At 40.9% G+C, this 17,575-nt stretch overlaps 3 protein-coding genes across 5 annotated transcripts in view; 1 reads left to right on the forward strand and 2 right to left on the reverse strand.

The window, feature by feature from the left end:
- slc2a13a (solute carrier family 2 member 13a) overlaps positions 1-6,343 on the forward strand; it is a gene marked incomplete at both ends in the record, with an annotated part of 67,168 nt that extends 60,825 nt beyond the window's left edge. Inside the window, 4 exons of the mRNA XM_080022696.1 lie at positions 306-431; positions 1,908-2,026; positions 2,948-3,100; positions 6,117-6,343. Coding sequence (XP_079878822.1) covers positions 306-431; positions 1,908-2,026; positions 2,948-3,100; positions 6,117-6,343 — 625 coding nt within the window. The remainder of the gene's footprint in view (positions 1-305; positions 432-1,907; positions 2,027-2,947; positions 3,101-6,116) is intronic.
- Positions 6,344-9,627: 3,284 nt separating this feature from the next.
- LOC307246259 (uncharacterized protein) lies at positions 9,628-13,200 on the reverse strand. Of its 3 annotated transcripts, XM_080022138.1 has the most exons (8): positions 12,732-13,200; positions 12,259-12,425; positions 12,074-12,146; positions 11,916-11,985; positions 11,705-11,732; positions 11,516-11,607; positions 10,212-10,776; positions 9,628-9,856 (listed from the first exon to the last, which is right to left on the reverse strand). In XM_080022138.1, exons 4-8 carry the CDS (start codon positions 11,919-11,921, stop codon positions 9,663-9,665), a joined length of 885 nt encoding a protein of 294 aa, XP_079878264.1. In that variant the 5' UTR covers positions 11,922-11,985; positions 12,074-12,146; positions 12,259-12,425; positions 12,732-13,200; the 3' UTR covers positions 9,628-9,662. The 3 variants fall into 3 exon arrangements, with proteins under 3 accessions (XP_079878264.1, XP_079878263.1, XP_079878262.1); XM_080022137.1 differs by having other exon boundaries at positions 10,239-10,776; positions 12,074-12,425; XM_080022136.1 differs by having other exon boundaries at positions 12,074-12,425.
- On the reverse strand, positions 12,728-17,546 carry redic1 (regulator of DNA class I crossover intermediates 1; the record flags this gene model as incomplete). Its single annotated transcript, XM_080022359.1, has 7 exons — positions 17,453-17,546; positions 16,534-16,675; positions 15,814-15,952; positions 14,945-15,002; positions 14,175-14,280; positions 13,335-13,447; positions 12,728-12,859 (listed from the first exon to the last, which is right to left on the reverse strand). The coding sequence occupies exons 1-7, from the start codon at positions 17,480-17,482 to the stop codon at positions 12,728-12,730; spliced, it is 720 nt and encodes a 239-aa protein (XP_079878485.1). The 5' UTR covers positions 17,483-17,546.
- Positions 17,547-17,575: the final 29 nt, after the last annotated feature.

Raw genomic sequence — 17,575 nt, forward strand, 5'->3', positions numbered from 1 at the left:
AGATATAGAAAGATAGACAGACAGATGGATAGATACAGTAGATAGACAAACAGATATATACTGTATATAGAGAGACAGACAGACAGATGATAGACAGACAGACAGACAGACAGATAGGTATAGATAGATAGATTGATGGGTTGCACCTGCTCACAGAGAGACGGGACTCCGGCGCCAAATAACTCAAAACAAGATGGATCCGTTTGGTGTAATGAGCATCGTTCACCAGCGCAACAAGCAGCGTCTGTCCTCTGTAAACACACAAACATGGTCATTTTGGGGTGTGGTGTCTGCTCTCCTTGCAGGGTGTGTGAGCAGTGCATGCTGGATCCTGGGTGTGGCTTCTGTTATCGTGACAACAGCTCGGCACTCTTCGCCGCCTCCTGCGTTCCGGTCAATATGGCCTCCACTGAGCTGGCGGCGTGGGGCAGGTGAGACACCTCAAAGAAGAAAAATAAAATAAATAATAATAATTAAAAAAAAACAAAAAAACGATATCTGTCAAACATCTGAAATAATGATCATCCAAACAAAAACATTGGATCAAAAGCTGCAAAATATTCAAACCTAATTTCTTGAAGTAATACACTAGAATAACAAACTGTGCAGCATTGTCTGTGTATTACATTAAATGACACTACATTACATTACATTACATTAAACTACATTATACATTACACTACAATACACTACATTATACATTACACTACATTATACATTACACTACATGGCATTACATTATTCATTACAATACACTACATGGCATTACATTACATTACACTACATTATACATTACATTACACTACATGGCATGACATTACATTAAATTACACTACATTATACATTACACTACAATACACTACATTATACATTACACTACAATACACTACATTATACATTACACTACATTACACATTACACTACATTATACATTACACTACATTATACATTAAATTACACTACATTATACATTACACTACATGGCATTACATTATTCATTACATTACACTACATTATACATTACATTACACTACATGGCATTACATTACATTAAATTAAACTACATTATACATTACATTACACTACATTACACTACATGGCATTACATTACACTACATTATACATTACACTACACTACATTAAATTACACTACATTATACATTACACTACACGGCATTTAATCACATTACATTACACAACATTATACATTACACTACACTACATGGCATTACATTACATTAAATTACACTACATTATACACTACACTAGCTTACACTACATGGCATTACATTAAATTACACTACATTATACATTATACACTACACTACCTTACACTACATGGCATTACATTAAATTACACTACATTATACATTACACTACACGACATTAAATGACATTACACTACACTACATGGCATTATATTATACAACATTATATTACATTACACTACATAACACTGGGGGCATTATATTACACAACATATTACATTACACTACATTACACTTCATGGCATTACATTACACAAAATTACATTACATTGAACTACATTAGATTATATTGTATTTGATTTGATTACATCACTTACTACATTTAGATATTTAGTTGCCAGACCCGTTGGCATCACAGTCCTCTTGAGAAAGACTTCAGGAGGAACAAGTAACAAAGTTGTGTTTTCTGTTTGTCTTTATTTTGTGGTTTTTTTTTTTCCTGTTGCTGCTGTGGATAAAAAATAAAAATCTCTCTTTCTAAATTTTTGAACATTATTTTCACATTTATATATAATACAAACCTCCAGCTTACCTATATCACGCTGACCATGCGTTGCTCCGCATCAATGCTACAGACCTTGAATACTTATATAGATGATGATGATGATTATTATTATATGTTTTTCTCTCTACATCCAGGTGCTCCAACTCCAGCCAGATGAGGGAGCAGACATACTGGGCATTTAACTACTGTCCCACCTCCTACTCCTGGCTGGTTCTGCTGGGCCTGGTGCTCTACCTGGCAACCTTCGCGCCGGGTGAGGGAGAACACCTCTCTCTCTCTCTCTCTCTCTCTCTCTCTCTCTCTCTCTCTCTCTCTCTCTCTCTCTCTCTCTCTCTCTCTCTCTCTCTCTCTCTCTCTCTCTCTCTCCTCTCTCTCTCTCTCTCTCTCTCTCTCTCTCTCTCTCTCTCTCTCACTCTCTCTCTCTCTCTCTCTCTCCGATTGGAGCGTCTTGTATCCTCAAATTCTCCCTCGCTCCATCTCGTTTTTCAATCTCTCTCTCTCTCTCGCTCCGTCTTGTTGATTTCTCTCATTTGTCCCAGACAGAACACACCTCTCTGTCTCTGTTTATTTGCCTGACACCTTACAACAACTCACTCTCTCTCGCTCGCTCTCTCTTTCCCAAACACTCCATCCATCACGGTCCCTCCCTCTCTCGCTCTCCGTGTCTGACTAACTCTCTAAGCCGCTCTGTTTCTAGTACTTTCTCAATCTCGTGTGTGGATTTATTCTTAAAGTATTATTTTCTATGACCAGGATTATTCAACCCATTTTATTAAGGAGATTTAATCCCAAGGAAAACTTTTTCTTTCTTTCTATTAATGTGAAATTGACACATCCACATTCGTCTCGTTGTAGTTTCTATGTGGTGCCACTAGATGGCGCCCCTGGGTAGTGTTAGTATTAATATGGAGGTGGAGTAATAGGAGGAACGCGAAACCGGGCGGAGGCGTGGTTGCCGGGGACGTAACAGTGATTATTAACAGATCTGTGGTTGTTATTTGGAGTTAACAGATCTGTGGTTGTTATTTGGAGATAACTGACAGCTGATGTAATAAGTGATCATAACGACCAGAACAACAGCATTTTGACTGCGTCCTTCTAATGTTTTTCTCGGTGTGTCATTGTATTTGGATGTTGTTATTGACATTGTTATGTTGTACGCATCTCGCGTCAGGTATGGGTCCCATGCCGTGGACCATCAATTCGGAGATCTACCCGCTGTGGGCGCGCAGCACGGGCAACGCCTGCGCCGCCGGTGTCAACTGGACCTTCAACGTCCTTGTGTCGCTCACCTTCCTGCATCTGGCGCAGAGCTTCACCTACTATGGTACGAACACTTTTTTTTTTTTCTCTCAAGTATTTTACCGTATTTGTTTTACTTTTTGGGGTATAATCTTTGATTACTCAAGATGACTAAATTACAACCCCTCTAGTATTTGTTACATATTCATTACATGCGTGATGATTTTGCTGCATTCTATTTGCCATGCATGGCATACGCAATGTATTTGTGTATATGTACAACTTTGAGTCAAATTTATGTGCAAGAGATTAGAGCCGAGACTGGAACCTCCGAGCAGACCCGTAACTCTTTATTTCCAAATGACCGAGTTAAAGACGTAGTGATTTGGGGATTTCCTGACCGTCAAATCTCAATAGGCGATCTTAAAATCACGTCATATGAATGTTCATGCAAATCCCAGATTGTGATGACGGGTCAATATCTTGTTTCTCCCCGTTCCCCCTGCGTGCCTCCTCAGTTAATACAGCCGAACAGCGGTGGCCTTTCGATACAGGAAGTGACCTTTCAGCGCAGGGATTCAAACTGTCAGTGGTGAAATGGAAACTTCCTGTACGGCTTATTATAATGCATCACAGGCAGCTCACCATCTTTGTTTTTTTTAGACCGCTGTCTCCTGGAAAGAACAAGCCAATTTCACTCTTGCAGAATAAACGTAGCATAAGGCATCACTCAGAGGGGGCGTATTATCCCGCTTATTGCACAGCTACTTACTAAATAGATGGTAAATGCACTGCCATTTATATAGCGCCTTTCTAATCTTGTGACCACTCAAAGCGCTTTACAACACAAGTCTCCCATTCACACATCCATCCATGGCGGCGGCAGCTGTGCAAGGCGCACACCTGCCCACCAAGGGCAGTTAGGGGTTCAGTGTCTTGCTCAAGGACACCTCGACGTGCTGCCAGGGGGAGGCGGGTATCGAACCAGGAACCCTCTGATTACTGGATGCCCGTATGCCTAGTATGGTATATAACTAGTATGGCCAGGTTAAGAGGTTCCGCGGAGAAAAATGGGTAAATAATAAGAAATATGATCAATATCCTACTCAATTTCAGATTGACTGCAGCAATTTAGCAAACTATTTGTCCTACATAGGACGGAACCGATTTACTGTTATTATTGTGAAATTGGACATAATCGGAGTGAATGCGTCCCTTTAAGTCTTCCATTGAAATTTCTATGTAGCATCGCTAGATGGCGTCACTGGCTAACATCAGCATTAGAATGTAGGCGGCGTGAAACGAGGAACGGTGTGAAGCGAGGCCGAGAAATGGTTGTCCATGACAACGGTCATTAACACATTAGGGGGTCATTATTTAGAAATCATTGACACCCGATTGGCCACTATTGACCAATCAGATGCGAATATTACAGGGCAGGGGAAAAAAAGATTTATTAACACAGTTAAACTAATTCATTTTCATAAAAGCATTTCAGTGTTTATTTATTTCAGTGTTTTCCATGTTGTTTCCAGACCCCCCATCTTCTGGAAAGAACAAGCAATTTGCATATCGCAGGTTGAACGAACCAGAACGTTCAGTCATTTAGTCATTCCTTCAGACGTCTCTACAGCGCATGTTTTGCATGCAAAACCGACACTTTTCGGCCGTGTTTCCCGCTGAGTGATTGTTTTCCCTCAGTGAGACGACACAGAGGAGGTTTGAATACGAACGTCCGGGGTCCAGCTCATTAAGCGCCTGACACACATGGACGAGCGGTGCGCACGTTTGAGCGTGCGTTTGGAATTTGAACTCAAATCCCTCGTCACGTGGCTTCTTGACGGATGGCTTTAACATTTCTGGTTGGGAGGCCGTGAACCTGCGCTTTTCGCTGAGTAGGGGTTCACTGTTACTGTCGGTACATCCACCAAAGCAAATATACTTCTTAATTAACTCTATGATGGGGGTGAAAGACTTTAATTTTTCTGCTCTTTTTCGGATTTTCAATGAATGTGGAAAATTAGCCGTGTTTTAGCTATTGTATGAATCCAGTCCAATTGATGATGTGTGCAGTAACCAAGAGCGATGGCAAATACCCTGAGCTGAAATGTACGTGTGGCATTTCTGCCGGCAACACGCCAACACGCGTCATGACGGAGCCTCTTCCCCTGCATGTGGGTGGGTGATTAACCTGTTGCTAGTTGATTGCTCTGACGAGCAACAGGCGTACAGCCACCCTGATCCTGGGCGCAATTACCTAGACCAAAGACAGTGTGTGGCTGCTCAAACCACACCACAGTACGTGTTGTGTACATAATGTGAACGTATTAAAAGTGAAAGTTATGGTCATATCCAGTGCCCTGACGTTATTCGAATGCTTCATAAAGTACTATACTGTCCTTTTTTTCGGCAGCTGACGCTCACGCAGATCCTGATTACCATTTGCGACGGAAGGGATTCTGTGTCACAATTCACAAATATGTATATCATAAAATATATAAAAAATAAATGGAAAAAGACGAATAAATAAATATGTATTTATATTTAAGTTGTCCTCAGTGTCACTGTTTAAGGGAAAGTTCCATATGTGCACCATATTGTAAGGGTTTAAGGCTTTTGCATTTATTAATGTACATATTGTCTTTATCGATTATTTTCAGGAAGGCCACGTGCCAAATTGCTGTTCCAGTACATGTTGTTGTCTGATGTTTCTATGTTTTTCCATGTACATGTTGTTAAGAAATATATCTATATATTTTTTTTCATTTATTGCATTATTTATTTATATATTATTTTTCACATTTCATCCCTGGCCTCTGTAGAACACTGATGCAAAATGATTATTTTCTTTTTTGAAGTCCTCTAATTAAGATTGATCTGGTGTGGGTTTGTACGATCACATGATCCTCTCTCTCTCTCTCTCTCTCTCTCTCTCTCTCTCTCTCTCTCTCTCTCTCTCTCTCTCTCTCTCTCTCTCTCTCTCTCTCTCTCTCTCTCTCTCTCTCTCTCTCTCTCTCTCTCTCTCTCTCTCTCTCTCTCTCTCTCTCTCTCTCTCTCTCTCTCTCTCTCTCTCTCTCTCTCTCTCTCTCTCTCTCTCTCAGGGGCGTTCTTCTTCTACTCCAGCATGGCGCTGCTGGGCTTCTTCTTCACCTACGGGTGCCTGCCGGAGACCAAGGGCCGGCGTCTGGAAGAGATCGAGGCCCTGTTCGAGCAGCGGCTGTGCTCGTGCGGGGCCACCGACTCGGAGGAGGGCCGGCAGGTGGAGTACATCCGGGTGAAGGGCTCCAACTACCACCTGTCCGACAACGACGCCTCCGACGTGGACTAGGAGCCATTTCTAGCGCTGAACCGGTCTGAGATGTCTTCTGGTCTTTTTTTTTTTTTTTTTCTCCTTTTCTTTTTTCCTTTCGTTAAACAGGGAGGGGGGGGAGCGACGCCCTCTCACACTTCACTCTTATTTGGTTTCATTGTAGGAAGTAGGATAAGAGGTGGAAGAGGAGGAGGCGGCAGAGGAGGTTCTGGCCGGGGGTGTTCGCGATGTGTGGCAGGCTTTGAAAAGCTGCAATCCCCAAAAAATTAAACCACATGCATGTCCCTTAGAGCAGTGTTTTCCAACCACTAAGTGTGCCGTGAGGGCCTTGCCGGTGTGCCGTGGAAATGTTTCAAATTCAACTTAAAATACATAAATAAAGGAAACCCGCTCTCGTGTTGCAAGATCAAAATTGCAAGGTTGCACTAATTCATCTAAAGGTGGGGGCATACTTTAGAACAAAAGACGTATGAACCACCGGAGAACATGTCCCAGAACACCCATGTCAAATCCTCAACAAGAACTCTGTTTAATTGATGTATAAAGAATATACTGTATATAAGATATATTATGTAAGAAATCGTGGAATGGCACAACATTTGCCTCTGGGGCTTGTGCCGAAAACAGTAAAACAACCCAAATCACCGCCTCATTTTGTTGTTATCTTGTTCTGAACGCATCTTTTTGGTCAAAAAGTTGTACTGCTTTTTAAGTTAGCCTCCGCCTTTATTCATCAGTTCCAGCAGAATAGCAGCTCTGTGTTCATCACAACAAGCTCGAGTTTGAACCGGACCTACCGCTATCTCATAATGAAGAGCAGACTCACACCTTTTTGGGATGTTTTAAGTACCGTGCCGTGGGATTATTCCATCATAATGAGTGTGTCGTGGCAGGAAAAAGATCCTCAAGCACTGCTTTACAGTTTGAAAGATCTTGGTTTTCGGCGTATTTCTGAACCGAGCTGAGCTTCAGTTTTTGCCTTTTTCTACACAGTAAATTCAAATTTTAAAACACATTTCGCAGTTGAATGGCAGAACAGGTGATAGCTGTGTTGGTCAAAAGGAGACAACTTTAAGATATGCAAGTATAAAACAAGAAAAGCAAAGCTGCCATGTAACAAAATCAAACGCCCAGTAAATCATCTGGTGCATGGAACCGGTCCTAAACGGTGTGTAGAGGGACGGTCACACCATGGTAACGACACCTCGTTGTTAATCCGCGGTAGGGCAGCACATGTTTGAAATATCTGCCACATCTTCAATGGATGGCAGTCCAATTTTGCAGTTTCGTTTCCTTGTATTGAAAAGCAGGAGTGGATGCACCCGACAGAACTTAATCTGCCCCCCCCAAAAAAAAGAATAAAGAAAGCTGCTTTTTCCAATTTCAGGACAAAATGGGTCCATCGGAACGACCCTGATGGTGGTCACATGAGCCGAAACGTTGGGTCTGAGAAATATATGAAATGCAACTTTCTTTATTTTTTTGTAAATAGTTTTTCCTTGGTTGTCATGGCAGCAGCAGAAAAGTATTTAGTATTGGCGGGTGCCAGAATATGTCCATCGTCACCGCAGTGGCATGAGATGAGACAGTACCTCCTGGTTTGCCAAAAATGTGATCCCCCTTTCCGACCGGATTGTCCTTGATAACTACGACGGCTTTGAAAACGGACGTTTCTTTTGTCGGTTTGAGGATTTTAGTTACAGTTTCTGTTCTTTCTTTCAATTCAGTTGCCAGGTTGCCGAACCGTTCCATCTGATCCACAGCCAAATTCTCATGGTTTTCTTTTTTTTTTTTTTAAAGGGTATTTATACATGGAGTAAATCTTCGTGTGTACTTTTGTTTTGTGGTATTCTATGGACCATATTAGTGCCTGTGTATCGTATGAAGTTGACAAACAGTTTTCTCACGGTTTGTTTTGTATCACACAAATCAACACACTTTATTATTATTATTATTATTATTATTATTTATGTATATAGTTATAGTTTCATCAGTGATGGGATGATTTTATTTTCTTATTTTTTATATTGTTTATTTTCCCATGTGTTTCAAGTTTTTTTACGTCTTCCTCCGTAGCCTCGTGTACAAATTGCAGAGCAGTGTATCTTACTTTTCGTGGTTCTGTCGTCAAAGGAGTATTTTAGTGTAATTTGCCAATGTTGTTTTGTAAAAATCGTAAAGAAAAATTTCAACTGTGTGAGGTAACACCTTATTAGTCACATACACATAGTTTTGTGTGTAGCAGAAATTATGTGGACAGAAGTGGACAGAAGAATAAAGATATTACGTTTTTTTTCATTTTTTATTATTTTAAATGATGATTTTTTTTTTTTAACTGTGCAACAAAATGGACCAAAATCTTTCAGCACAGATGAACACAATTTGGAGGGTATTTCTGACTAAAAAGCAGTACCATGGCATTTTAAATCAAGGTTGAATTCTGCTTTCTGTACCACAGTTATTAAAAAGTCTGTATTTCTTCAGTCAATCCTCCCCCAAAAAATGCTTCACAATTTAAGTATTCTGGAATTTTTCACATCATTTCACACAGGACGAAAAAAATGGTCAGATATTTTTTTAAATGTCAGGGTTTTCTTTCTACATGTACTTATTTAAACCACACAGGCTACTTTTGTATCCACAGTGTTATAACGTTTAGAGGCACACTGGAAACCGAAAAAACCCCGAGCCGCACATAACTGTACGATGGAAACCTGTGTCAAATCCTTGATGTTTTACTTATTTTTGGGGTGGAATTCTGCTTTATGGCCTCCGTTAAAACACTTTTTCCAACTAGGCACCATCAGTGTGTTAGTGGTGGGACAGTTAGGGTTTTGTTTTATTGCTTGTTTTCTTATGTGAAACAAACAAACGTGTTTTTGACAGTTGAAGATAATATATCTATATAGATTGCTGTATAGTATATTTGAATATTGTTGGAGCTGTAAATGTTTTGCTAGAATTTATATTCTATAAAAAGCTGCAGTGTTCATGGAATCCGAACACTTGAATATGTACTGAGAAAGAAATAAAATAATCTACTGAAATAAACAGTTTTTGGAATTTTATTTCGCTTCAATAAATTATGTATACCAATGCTTTTTCAACCTTTAACTTTAAAATTGTAAAGTTGAATGCTATATATTCTTTATATTCTATAACATATAATATAAAATAATTGTATTTAAATATAATGTAAAAATATTACAACTTAAAATAATATATATTATAAATAACATGAAAATATATAATATCAATTATTTTATGGAATAAGCAACTATGTCACAGGAACCCAACTGAACTTTGTGTTTGCCTTTTATCTCCTGAGCTACATTTTTCATCCCTCCCTTTTCCTCTGCCTCAGCATCAACAGGACGTTGGCTATTTCCTGGAGTGTTCCCACCTCCTCTGAGAGCCTGCTCGCGGGACCGGCGGACCTGACCTCCGTGCGCTCCTCTGCAGGGTCCTCGATGAGGAGGCCTGTTGTCCCTCTCTCCTCCTCCACGATGCCTCTGTCCTTCTTCCACTCCGCTGGGAAGGACGGACAGGAGAGCACAGAAGAGAAGAGAGCAAGCAAGCGCTTCACCACAAGGACTGACGCTCCTTTGTTTGAAATGGACGCATACAGTATACTGATACAAACGCGAGCTGTCTCTCAAAATGTCAACATCCTACATTAGATAGATAGATGGATTAATAGATATAGATGTACAGACATTTTCACTATTATACATTCTTGGCCATTATCTTAATTTATATCATAAATATAAGTTGAATTTGAAATTAAGTTACTTAACACATTTTCCCCGTCATACCATTATCTAATTTTCATGATAAATAGAAGCCGATTTGAATTATTCTGAATAAAGTTAAGTTTCTTTTATACCTTGACCATCAGCCATGTGGAGCCCACCTCGAGGTGTTTTATTCAGAAGGTTCCCGGCCCTGCCCTCCACGCCGGGAGCGCTCCAGAGCCCAAGAGGGTTCTTCTCCGGGTCTGCGTCTCTGCAGCCACTCTTCCCCCTGGATGCCAGGTTCGGTACTGCACCGCTCCCAGCCGCACCGTACCAAGCTGTGGGCTGTCGGCCTGATTCTGGACTCCACTGTGTGGAGGCGTCAGCCGTCTGACGCTGCGGGGTGTCAGGTGTTTGTGTCTCGGCCTCTGCGGTCCGGTCCCGGCGGGGGTCAGAGCCTTGCGAAGGAGTCATCGGGTGCGGCGACGACACCACCGAGCGGGCTTTGTCACTGCCGCTACAGCCCTTGTTATCTGGGGAGACGGTGTTCTTCAAAGTTTGGTGGTTCCCTGGGAACTTCCTCTGTGGTGTTGAAACCACAGTTTGGGGAAGGTCTTGCAGGGCTGCGAGCCCAGGCCACAGTGATTCCTGGTTTAGGGATTCGGCACGAAATGCTTTGGATTCAGAGAGCAGACACTGCTGGCAGCCATCTTCATCCTAATGCACAGTTTAGGGTTTAGGGAGGTGTGAAAGAACCTTCTACAGTTAGACGAAATGGGAAAAATACAAGCCCATTTCACACCGAATACGTATCCGCATGCGACACTCACATCCTCCCCAAAGTGGCAGTCGGATGAACTGCGGCTGAGTTTCGCATCACAACATGTGGCAGGGAAAATGGGAGAGGGAGTTTTCTTTCAGGTACAACAGTGAGTAGTTTGCTCAGGTGGATATTTGCCATTTTACTCGTTGCATGAGTTGAAAAATGTGAACGTGTCCCGGAGCCTCGATCGCACAGCTTTTCAAGTGCGGAATCCGACTCTCCATAGGAATGAATGGACTTCTGCTTTATTTTTGTCGTTTGTCGGATTCGGTGTGAAGTGGGCATTCAACAAGATAACTATCTAGTATCCTTTAAGCTTTCTAAAACACTTCAGTAACTTGTTTAAACGTCTAAGTAAGTGAATTCTAATGACATAAACTGGGACTTTCGGGGATGAAAAAATAAAAGAAAATCCCCTGACACCTCAGTGCTTCCATAGCAACCATATACGTATGTATGTTTTTCTCGTTTTCTAAGGACAACATTTTTTTTTTTTTTTTTTTTTTACTGAAAGCATATAGATGTAGTTATATCTGAACATACATGGGTCTATTTGTTTCAACACCACACTTTTACCAGTTGAGAATAATCAAGCTTTTTTCCCCCCAAATTGTATGTATTCGTTGAACTCACACTCCCTGAGTCTGAAAGGTAGCAGCTGGATCTAGATGAGTAACCGGGCGATGATTCACCGCATTTTGGAGTGCCTTTGTGTCCGGGACGCGCTAAGAGGCCAGGAAACAAAATATTGAATCATTTGGAAAATGTTATACTTTTCGCTGTCTGATACACAATAACTGGATGATCTTCTTTCACACTTACAGGGATCCACCGTCGTGCGACTGGAGACCTGTCGATAAAAACCAGAACACAGCCCGGCGAAGCCAAATGTGTTTGTGTCACGACAGAAGAATATGTTTGTCTGTTTTATTAATCACACGGCCGCTCAGAATAAAGTTTTTCAATTCATTAACTTGAGGTTTCAGGACTGTTGTACTACCAAAGCCCTGCCACCCGGGGGCAGCATCGCTACCTTCATTTGGAAGTCCGCCGCCGTTCCGCTGCTTTCAGGGTCTTCAAGGTCCCCGACAGAGAGGAAAGATCTGTTGGAAAAGAATCTCATTCAAATGCGCCACATCCTCAATTATTTGTAGGTTATTTCGATCGAGGTGTTGACTTGTAGACACATACTGTGCTCCTGAAAATGTCCCCTGGGTGTTTTCTTCGGGATGGATCTCGTATCCTGATCTCGCATAATGAGAAGCTGCAATTAATTTAAACGTTGTGTGTGTTGATGCGAGGGGACACTGTCGTGGTTCCAGCGAAGTGCATTCTGTTTCAAAAGAGTTTTGAAAAGTGGGCTTTTCCGAGTCTACCTTCACTGCTGGATTCATTGTTGCTGAAGCCACTAAAAAGATCCTCCTCAAACTGCTCTGCAACCCCTGCTGGGTCCAGAGCAAAGCCCAGCGGGGGCTCCCCGTTCTTTGATTGGATAAAGGAGAAGCTATCCTCACGTTCCGATTGGTCCCTGGATGCAATGTTGCTGCAAGAAGGAAAGAAGGATGATGGATGGTTTGGGTGGATGGACATTTGGAGTGGATGGACAGATAGCAGGGATGGATGGATGGATGGATGGATGAATTGATTGGTGGATCGATGGGTAGATAGATCCTAGATGCATATATAGTAAGCGTGGATGGATGGTTGTATGGATAGGTGATGGAGTGGATCAGGACTGGATGTACAGTTGGGAAGGATGGATGAGTGAATGGTGGATGAAGTTGGTATGGATGGATTGGTAGACGGATGGCTCCCTGCCTTCCTCCCGCCCTTTCACTCTGGTTCTCACTCAAGTGTCGGACTTCCAAACAGGACTCTGGCCAGGGCCGGGGTCTGGGCCAGTTGGTAGGACGTGCCGGCTCCAGAGGGCCACGGGGCGCAGTCGCCCAGGACCCTCGGCCGCGAGAAGGGACGGAACTTGGAACACAAAAAGGGGGAAGGGGAAGAGAGCGAGAGGGAGAGAGAGAGAGAGAGAGATTCTTTTTTTGTTTTTTGGGGCAGTGCACAAATTAGTGTGGCACTTGATTGAATGGTGAACAATCAAAGCATGACTGCAGCATTAAGGTTAGAAATAGAACTGGAATGATGGCACTGATGATTAATTCTTCATTTGGGTAAATGTAATTTAACAGTTAAAACAATATTACGGTTAATTAACATGACATATATGCCACTATAATATTATACACCTGTAATGGTATAATAATACAGATCCACCTTATCAAGAAGAGTCATAATTGGCTATTTATTGACTTTGGACACAGTTTACACATGTTATAAGGTTATAACTTCTCATCATATATCGATATCTTAAATCCCTGACACTGAGACAATAAAGGACAGTATTGACTAATTGGCCGGACACTAAGGCGTGCTTATCTTCATTGGGTACCCGGGACCGATGGAGGCCCGGGGTTCCCCAGGGCGGAGAGGCGGGGCAGCGGGCGTGCAGGGGTGTGTGTGTGGGCACGCTCTGAGGGTGGCCTGGCTTCAGCGGGAACACCCCTGTGGGAAACCAATGGATCTGGATGACACGTTACTTTTATTCTCCACTATCGTCATATCAAGCAGTCAACGAAATAAAGGAAGCCAGGCGGCATTCCCAGTCAGTTGGATATTTCACCCTGCATTATAAATCATTTTGATTATAACACACTTTACAATAAACATAACCATACTTCTACAGTTATTGCTGCTGTCACTGGATTGACACTGTAAGGCTGTTGTGATGCCACTGCACATTATTTCTACACTGCTGCTACTACCTCCACTTACTTACTTTAGTGGAACATTGGGCTCACTACTACTAGTCAGCCTGGTGCTACTAGTTAATATGGTGCTACTAGTTAGCACTTTGTTTTTTTTATTTTACATGTATTTATTTTTTTGATCTCCATTTGACTTCTTATCCCTTTCTTGACTGTCACTGCTTGTCTGCTGCTGTGACAACTCAATATAAAAGTTTTATCTTGTCTTGTCTTTTACAGTATAATCACATTTTGCCATTTTAGCTTCCGAGCTTTATTTCCACTATCTAGCAATAAAAAAAAATAAAAAAAAAAAATAAAAAAAAAAGAAGAGGTCATGATACTTATTTAAGATGTAAAAAAAACAAACAAAAAAAAAAACAAGGAAAATAAGCTTGCATCATTTTTTCCCCATACACATCTGCCCTTGGAATTTTAGATTTTACACATTTCTTTGGATTATTTGTCGTGCAAACCCGCCCGACCTTGTCCGGAGGAGGTGGAGAAGGGGCTGTGCAGGTCAGACTTCAGGTGGAGCTGGTAGTCGGAGGGGCTGCCGTCTGAGAAGGCCGATTCCAGCACCGGAGACAGCTGGTAAAGATCACAACAGTTATGTAGTTTGACACTTTTCCGGATGGGAGGACACACACCACCCACAGTTTTTTAATAATCTTCCTCGACGTCCGTTTAACCCTGCCCCAGCAGCACAGCATGGGAAGCGAATGACTAAACTCCCCTTTCAAAACACAATATCACTGTTTTAGTGTTAATTATTTAATAGTGATTATCATTATTGTGAGGAAGTCACAGGGATATATTGCAGTTTATTGCTAGTTTTTCCATCCATCTATCCATCAATCTATCCATCCATCTATCCATCTATCCATCTATCAAGAGTATCCAGTAGGTCCCCAGAGAGAATGTACAGTCATGAGTGTTTACGACCTGCTTCCACTGTTATCTCTTTTAATGTACTGTAGCATAGTCGGGTACGGGATTTTGTACTAAATCTACATATCAAATTGAGAGTCCTTGATATGAAAAAAGGTTGCATGGGAAACTAAAACAACCATGATTCAGGAGTGGAAACACATTTCCGCACACCCCTAATTAACGATAATCAATAATTTGGTATTTTCAACCTTTACCCTCTATCAAATTGCAAAGGACGGTATCAGAGGAACAATAAAGCGAATGTGGGGTGAAGTTCACCGACACGGACACACAGCAGCGCCTATTGAACATTGTGACCCACCTGACGGCACCGGAATCCCTCCGGGAAGCACAGGCTTCTCTTTCTTCCCACACGGGCGCTGGAGAGACGTTATTAGTCAGACGGAGAGGGAAGAGGAAGGGAATAACAAAGTAAAAAACACAAACAGAGACAGACATTTGGAATAGAACAGAAAAAAAAACCCCATGATTTACAGATGTATATTATGAGGAAGGCTGGAAAGAAAGAAAGTAATAAGAAAAACATGGAGAAAAATGCCCTCTTGATGTGCAACTTTAAAATCAATTTCCCATCTTTGTTCAATAGATAGTGTATGTAGGTTTGAGAATCGATGACATCATGTAAAAAGTGAGGCCATGTCATTTTCCGGCACCAACCAAACTGTATCTATGATAAAATGTTGTCAGATTCAAAGACAGATTTTAATACCTACTGTCAGTAACTTAAGTGTCACTGAGAATTAAACAGGTTGACCAGGCTGACCAAAACAAAGAAACTAGGTTTGTACAGTCAGTCAAACTAAAATGTGTCATGTATTTTTTTGTTTAAAAAAAAAATTTCACCCATGTGCTTTAACTCACTATATGCTATTGTTATTATCTTATTATTTTTTAATTAGAAAAATTTCAACTGTATTTAAATGTTTTTTTGGTTTATTTTCATTGAAAAAATGCTTTGTATTCAATAAAAACATATTCCATTATTTTATTATGTTTTTAAATGGCTATATGTGTGGATGTGAACCTCAACAATCAAAAACAACAACTGTCTGATTGTTAAAAGAATGTTATTATCATTAAAATGAAATTAAATGCATGCATATATAAAAAAAAGAAAAACATGAATAAAATATTATTATGAATCACTTGACATTTCCACCCTTGATGTACCTGTAATATGGTTGGCTCTCCACCAGGTGTAGTTGGGATGGGGAGCAGGGGCTCATTGGGAGCTCCAGGGGTTTCCAGTTGCTACTCAAGGCCTTGGAAGCTTGTTTACTGCGGCTGATATCCGTTATTTTAGGTGGATCTGGGAATAAGAAATGTTGTGAAAAACAACTCTGTATTTTCTATCAAGACTTGTCACTATTGCGTGTATTATTGCATTGATATTCATTCATCCCCTGCAATGTATCCAATATATTAAATATAATATTAATATTTGATTTATACCCAAAACCTTAAAAAGCCCCAGCTATTGCCTTTTGATTTTAACTTATATTATGACACAAAATCACTTTTTATATAGACAAACTGACAGAGACAGACAGACTAGCCCCAAAGTTACTCGAAGATGAAAAATGTGTGAAAATATACAATAAACCTAAAAATCGACAGTAACTTCAAATGAAAATAATAGCAATATATGAACGAGCATGTTGATAAACAATAAACCTGAAAAATAATCAACAAAAAAAAAATACCAATAATAATGACTGAAAAATCATAAACGCTCTTTTGCATATTGTGTATATCTTTGTATATTTGGTATTTATTTTCATTTGACCATTTTCTTGGAAATGTGGCTTCTTCCTTGTCCCTTTTGGCTGTTCCTGTTTTATTGTATTCCTCCGATCTTTTTCGGGCTAAATAAAAAAAAAAAATGCTGACCCTTGGTTTGTTTCTTGGAGGCGATCTGGTTGACGATGAAGAGCGTCAGCAGGTCCGTGCTGCTCGAACCGCGCCCGGACGTCTCCTGAGGGATGCCCAACTTTTTAATTCTCTGCTGCAGCCTCCCCTTCTCGAAGAACTCCTGTGTGGGAACCACGACACGTAGTTAAACTTCAACATCTGTTTTTAACTCGAACACCTGTTAAAGACGAACCCCAAATGAAGTCCATGACTAATCGTCTGTTTGCTATTGAATCCACTACTGCAGGTCAGTCCTGTGTATTTGGACGCACTGCGGTCGTTTCATTCCGTTTGGGCATTTTTTTTTTCCCCCGCCGGGAACTTGACTCACTTTGACCAGAAATAGTATTTGAACAAAGTTTGACGAAATGTAAAATGACAGGGTTCATTCTGAGGGCATTACTAAATGACATTCAAGTACTTTCAAATACTGTTTTAAGCACTATTTTACCATTTCCAAGCAAAGCAAATATCGATTTCAATGTGATCTTTATTAATTAAGATGTAATCTTAATCTATATATACTGAAAACACACACACACACACTATAATATATCCGCCGAAAAAAAAACCTTTTTTTTCAAGGACTTCTCAAGCACATATGCAGTGAAATGTAATGACCGGAGCGCCGGCGCAGGCGACCGCAAGGGGCGGCGCCACTATCGCCACTGTGAGTGAGAATAAGTGAGTTAGTAATTTGGTTAGTTGGTTAGCTAGTAGGTTAGGTATGATGTTCGTTGGTTGGTTGGTTAGTTAGTTAGTTAGCTTGTTTGTTAGCTAGTTGGTTGGGTATGATGTTCGTTGGTTGGTTAGTTAGTTAGCTGGTTTGTTAGCTAGCTGGTTAGTTTGTGAGTGAGTTGGATAATCGGTTAGTTAGTGAGTAAGTTAGTCGTCTCACCCTCTGCTTTCTCGTGTCATTTTTCAACATATTCCGGTTCCTGTGAAAACGAGTTCACAAAGTTGTTACTGACGCAGCTTATGTTCGTTTATTTGTGTAAACAGTGTAGTTTTGTGTTTGCCA

Source organism: Zeus faber (genome assembly GCF_960531495.2).
Source record: "Zeus faber genome assembly, chromosome: 21".
In the NCBI taxonomy this organism is placed as follows: domain Eukaryota; kingdom Metazoa; phylum Chordata; class Actinopteri; order Zeiformes; family Zeidae; genus Zeus; species Zeus faber.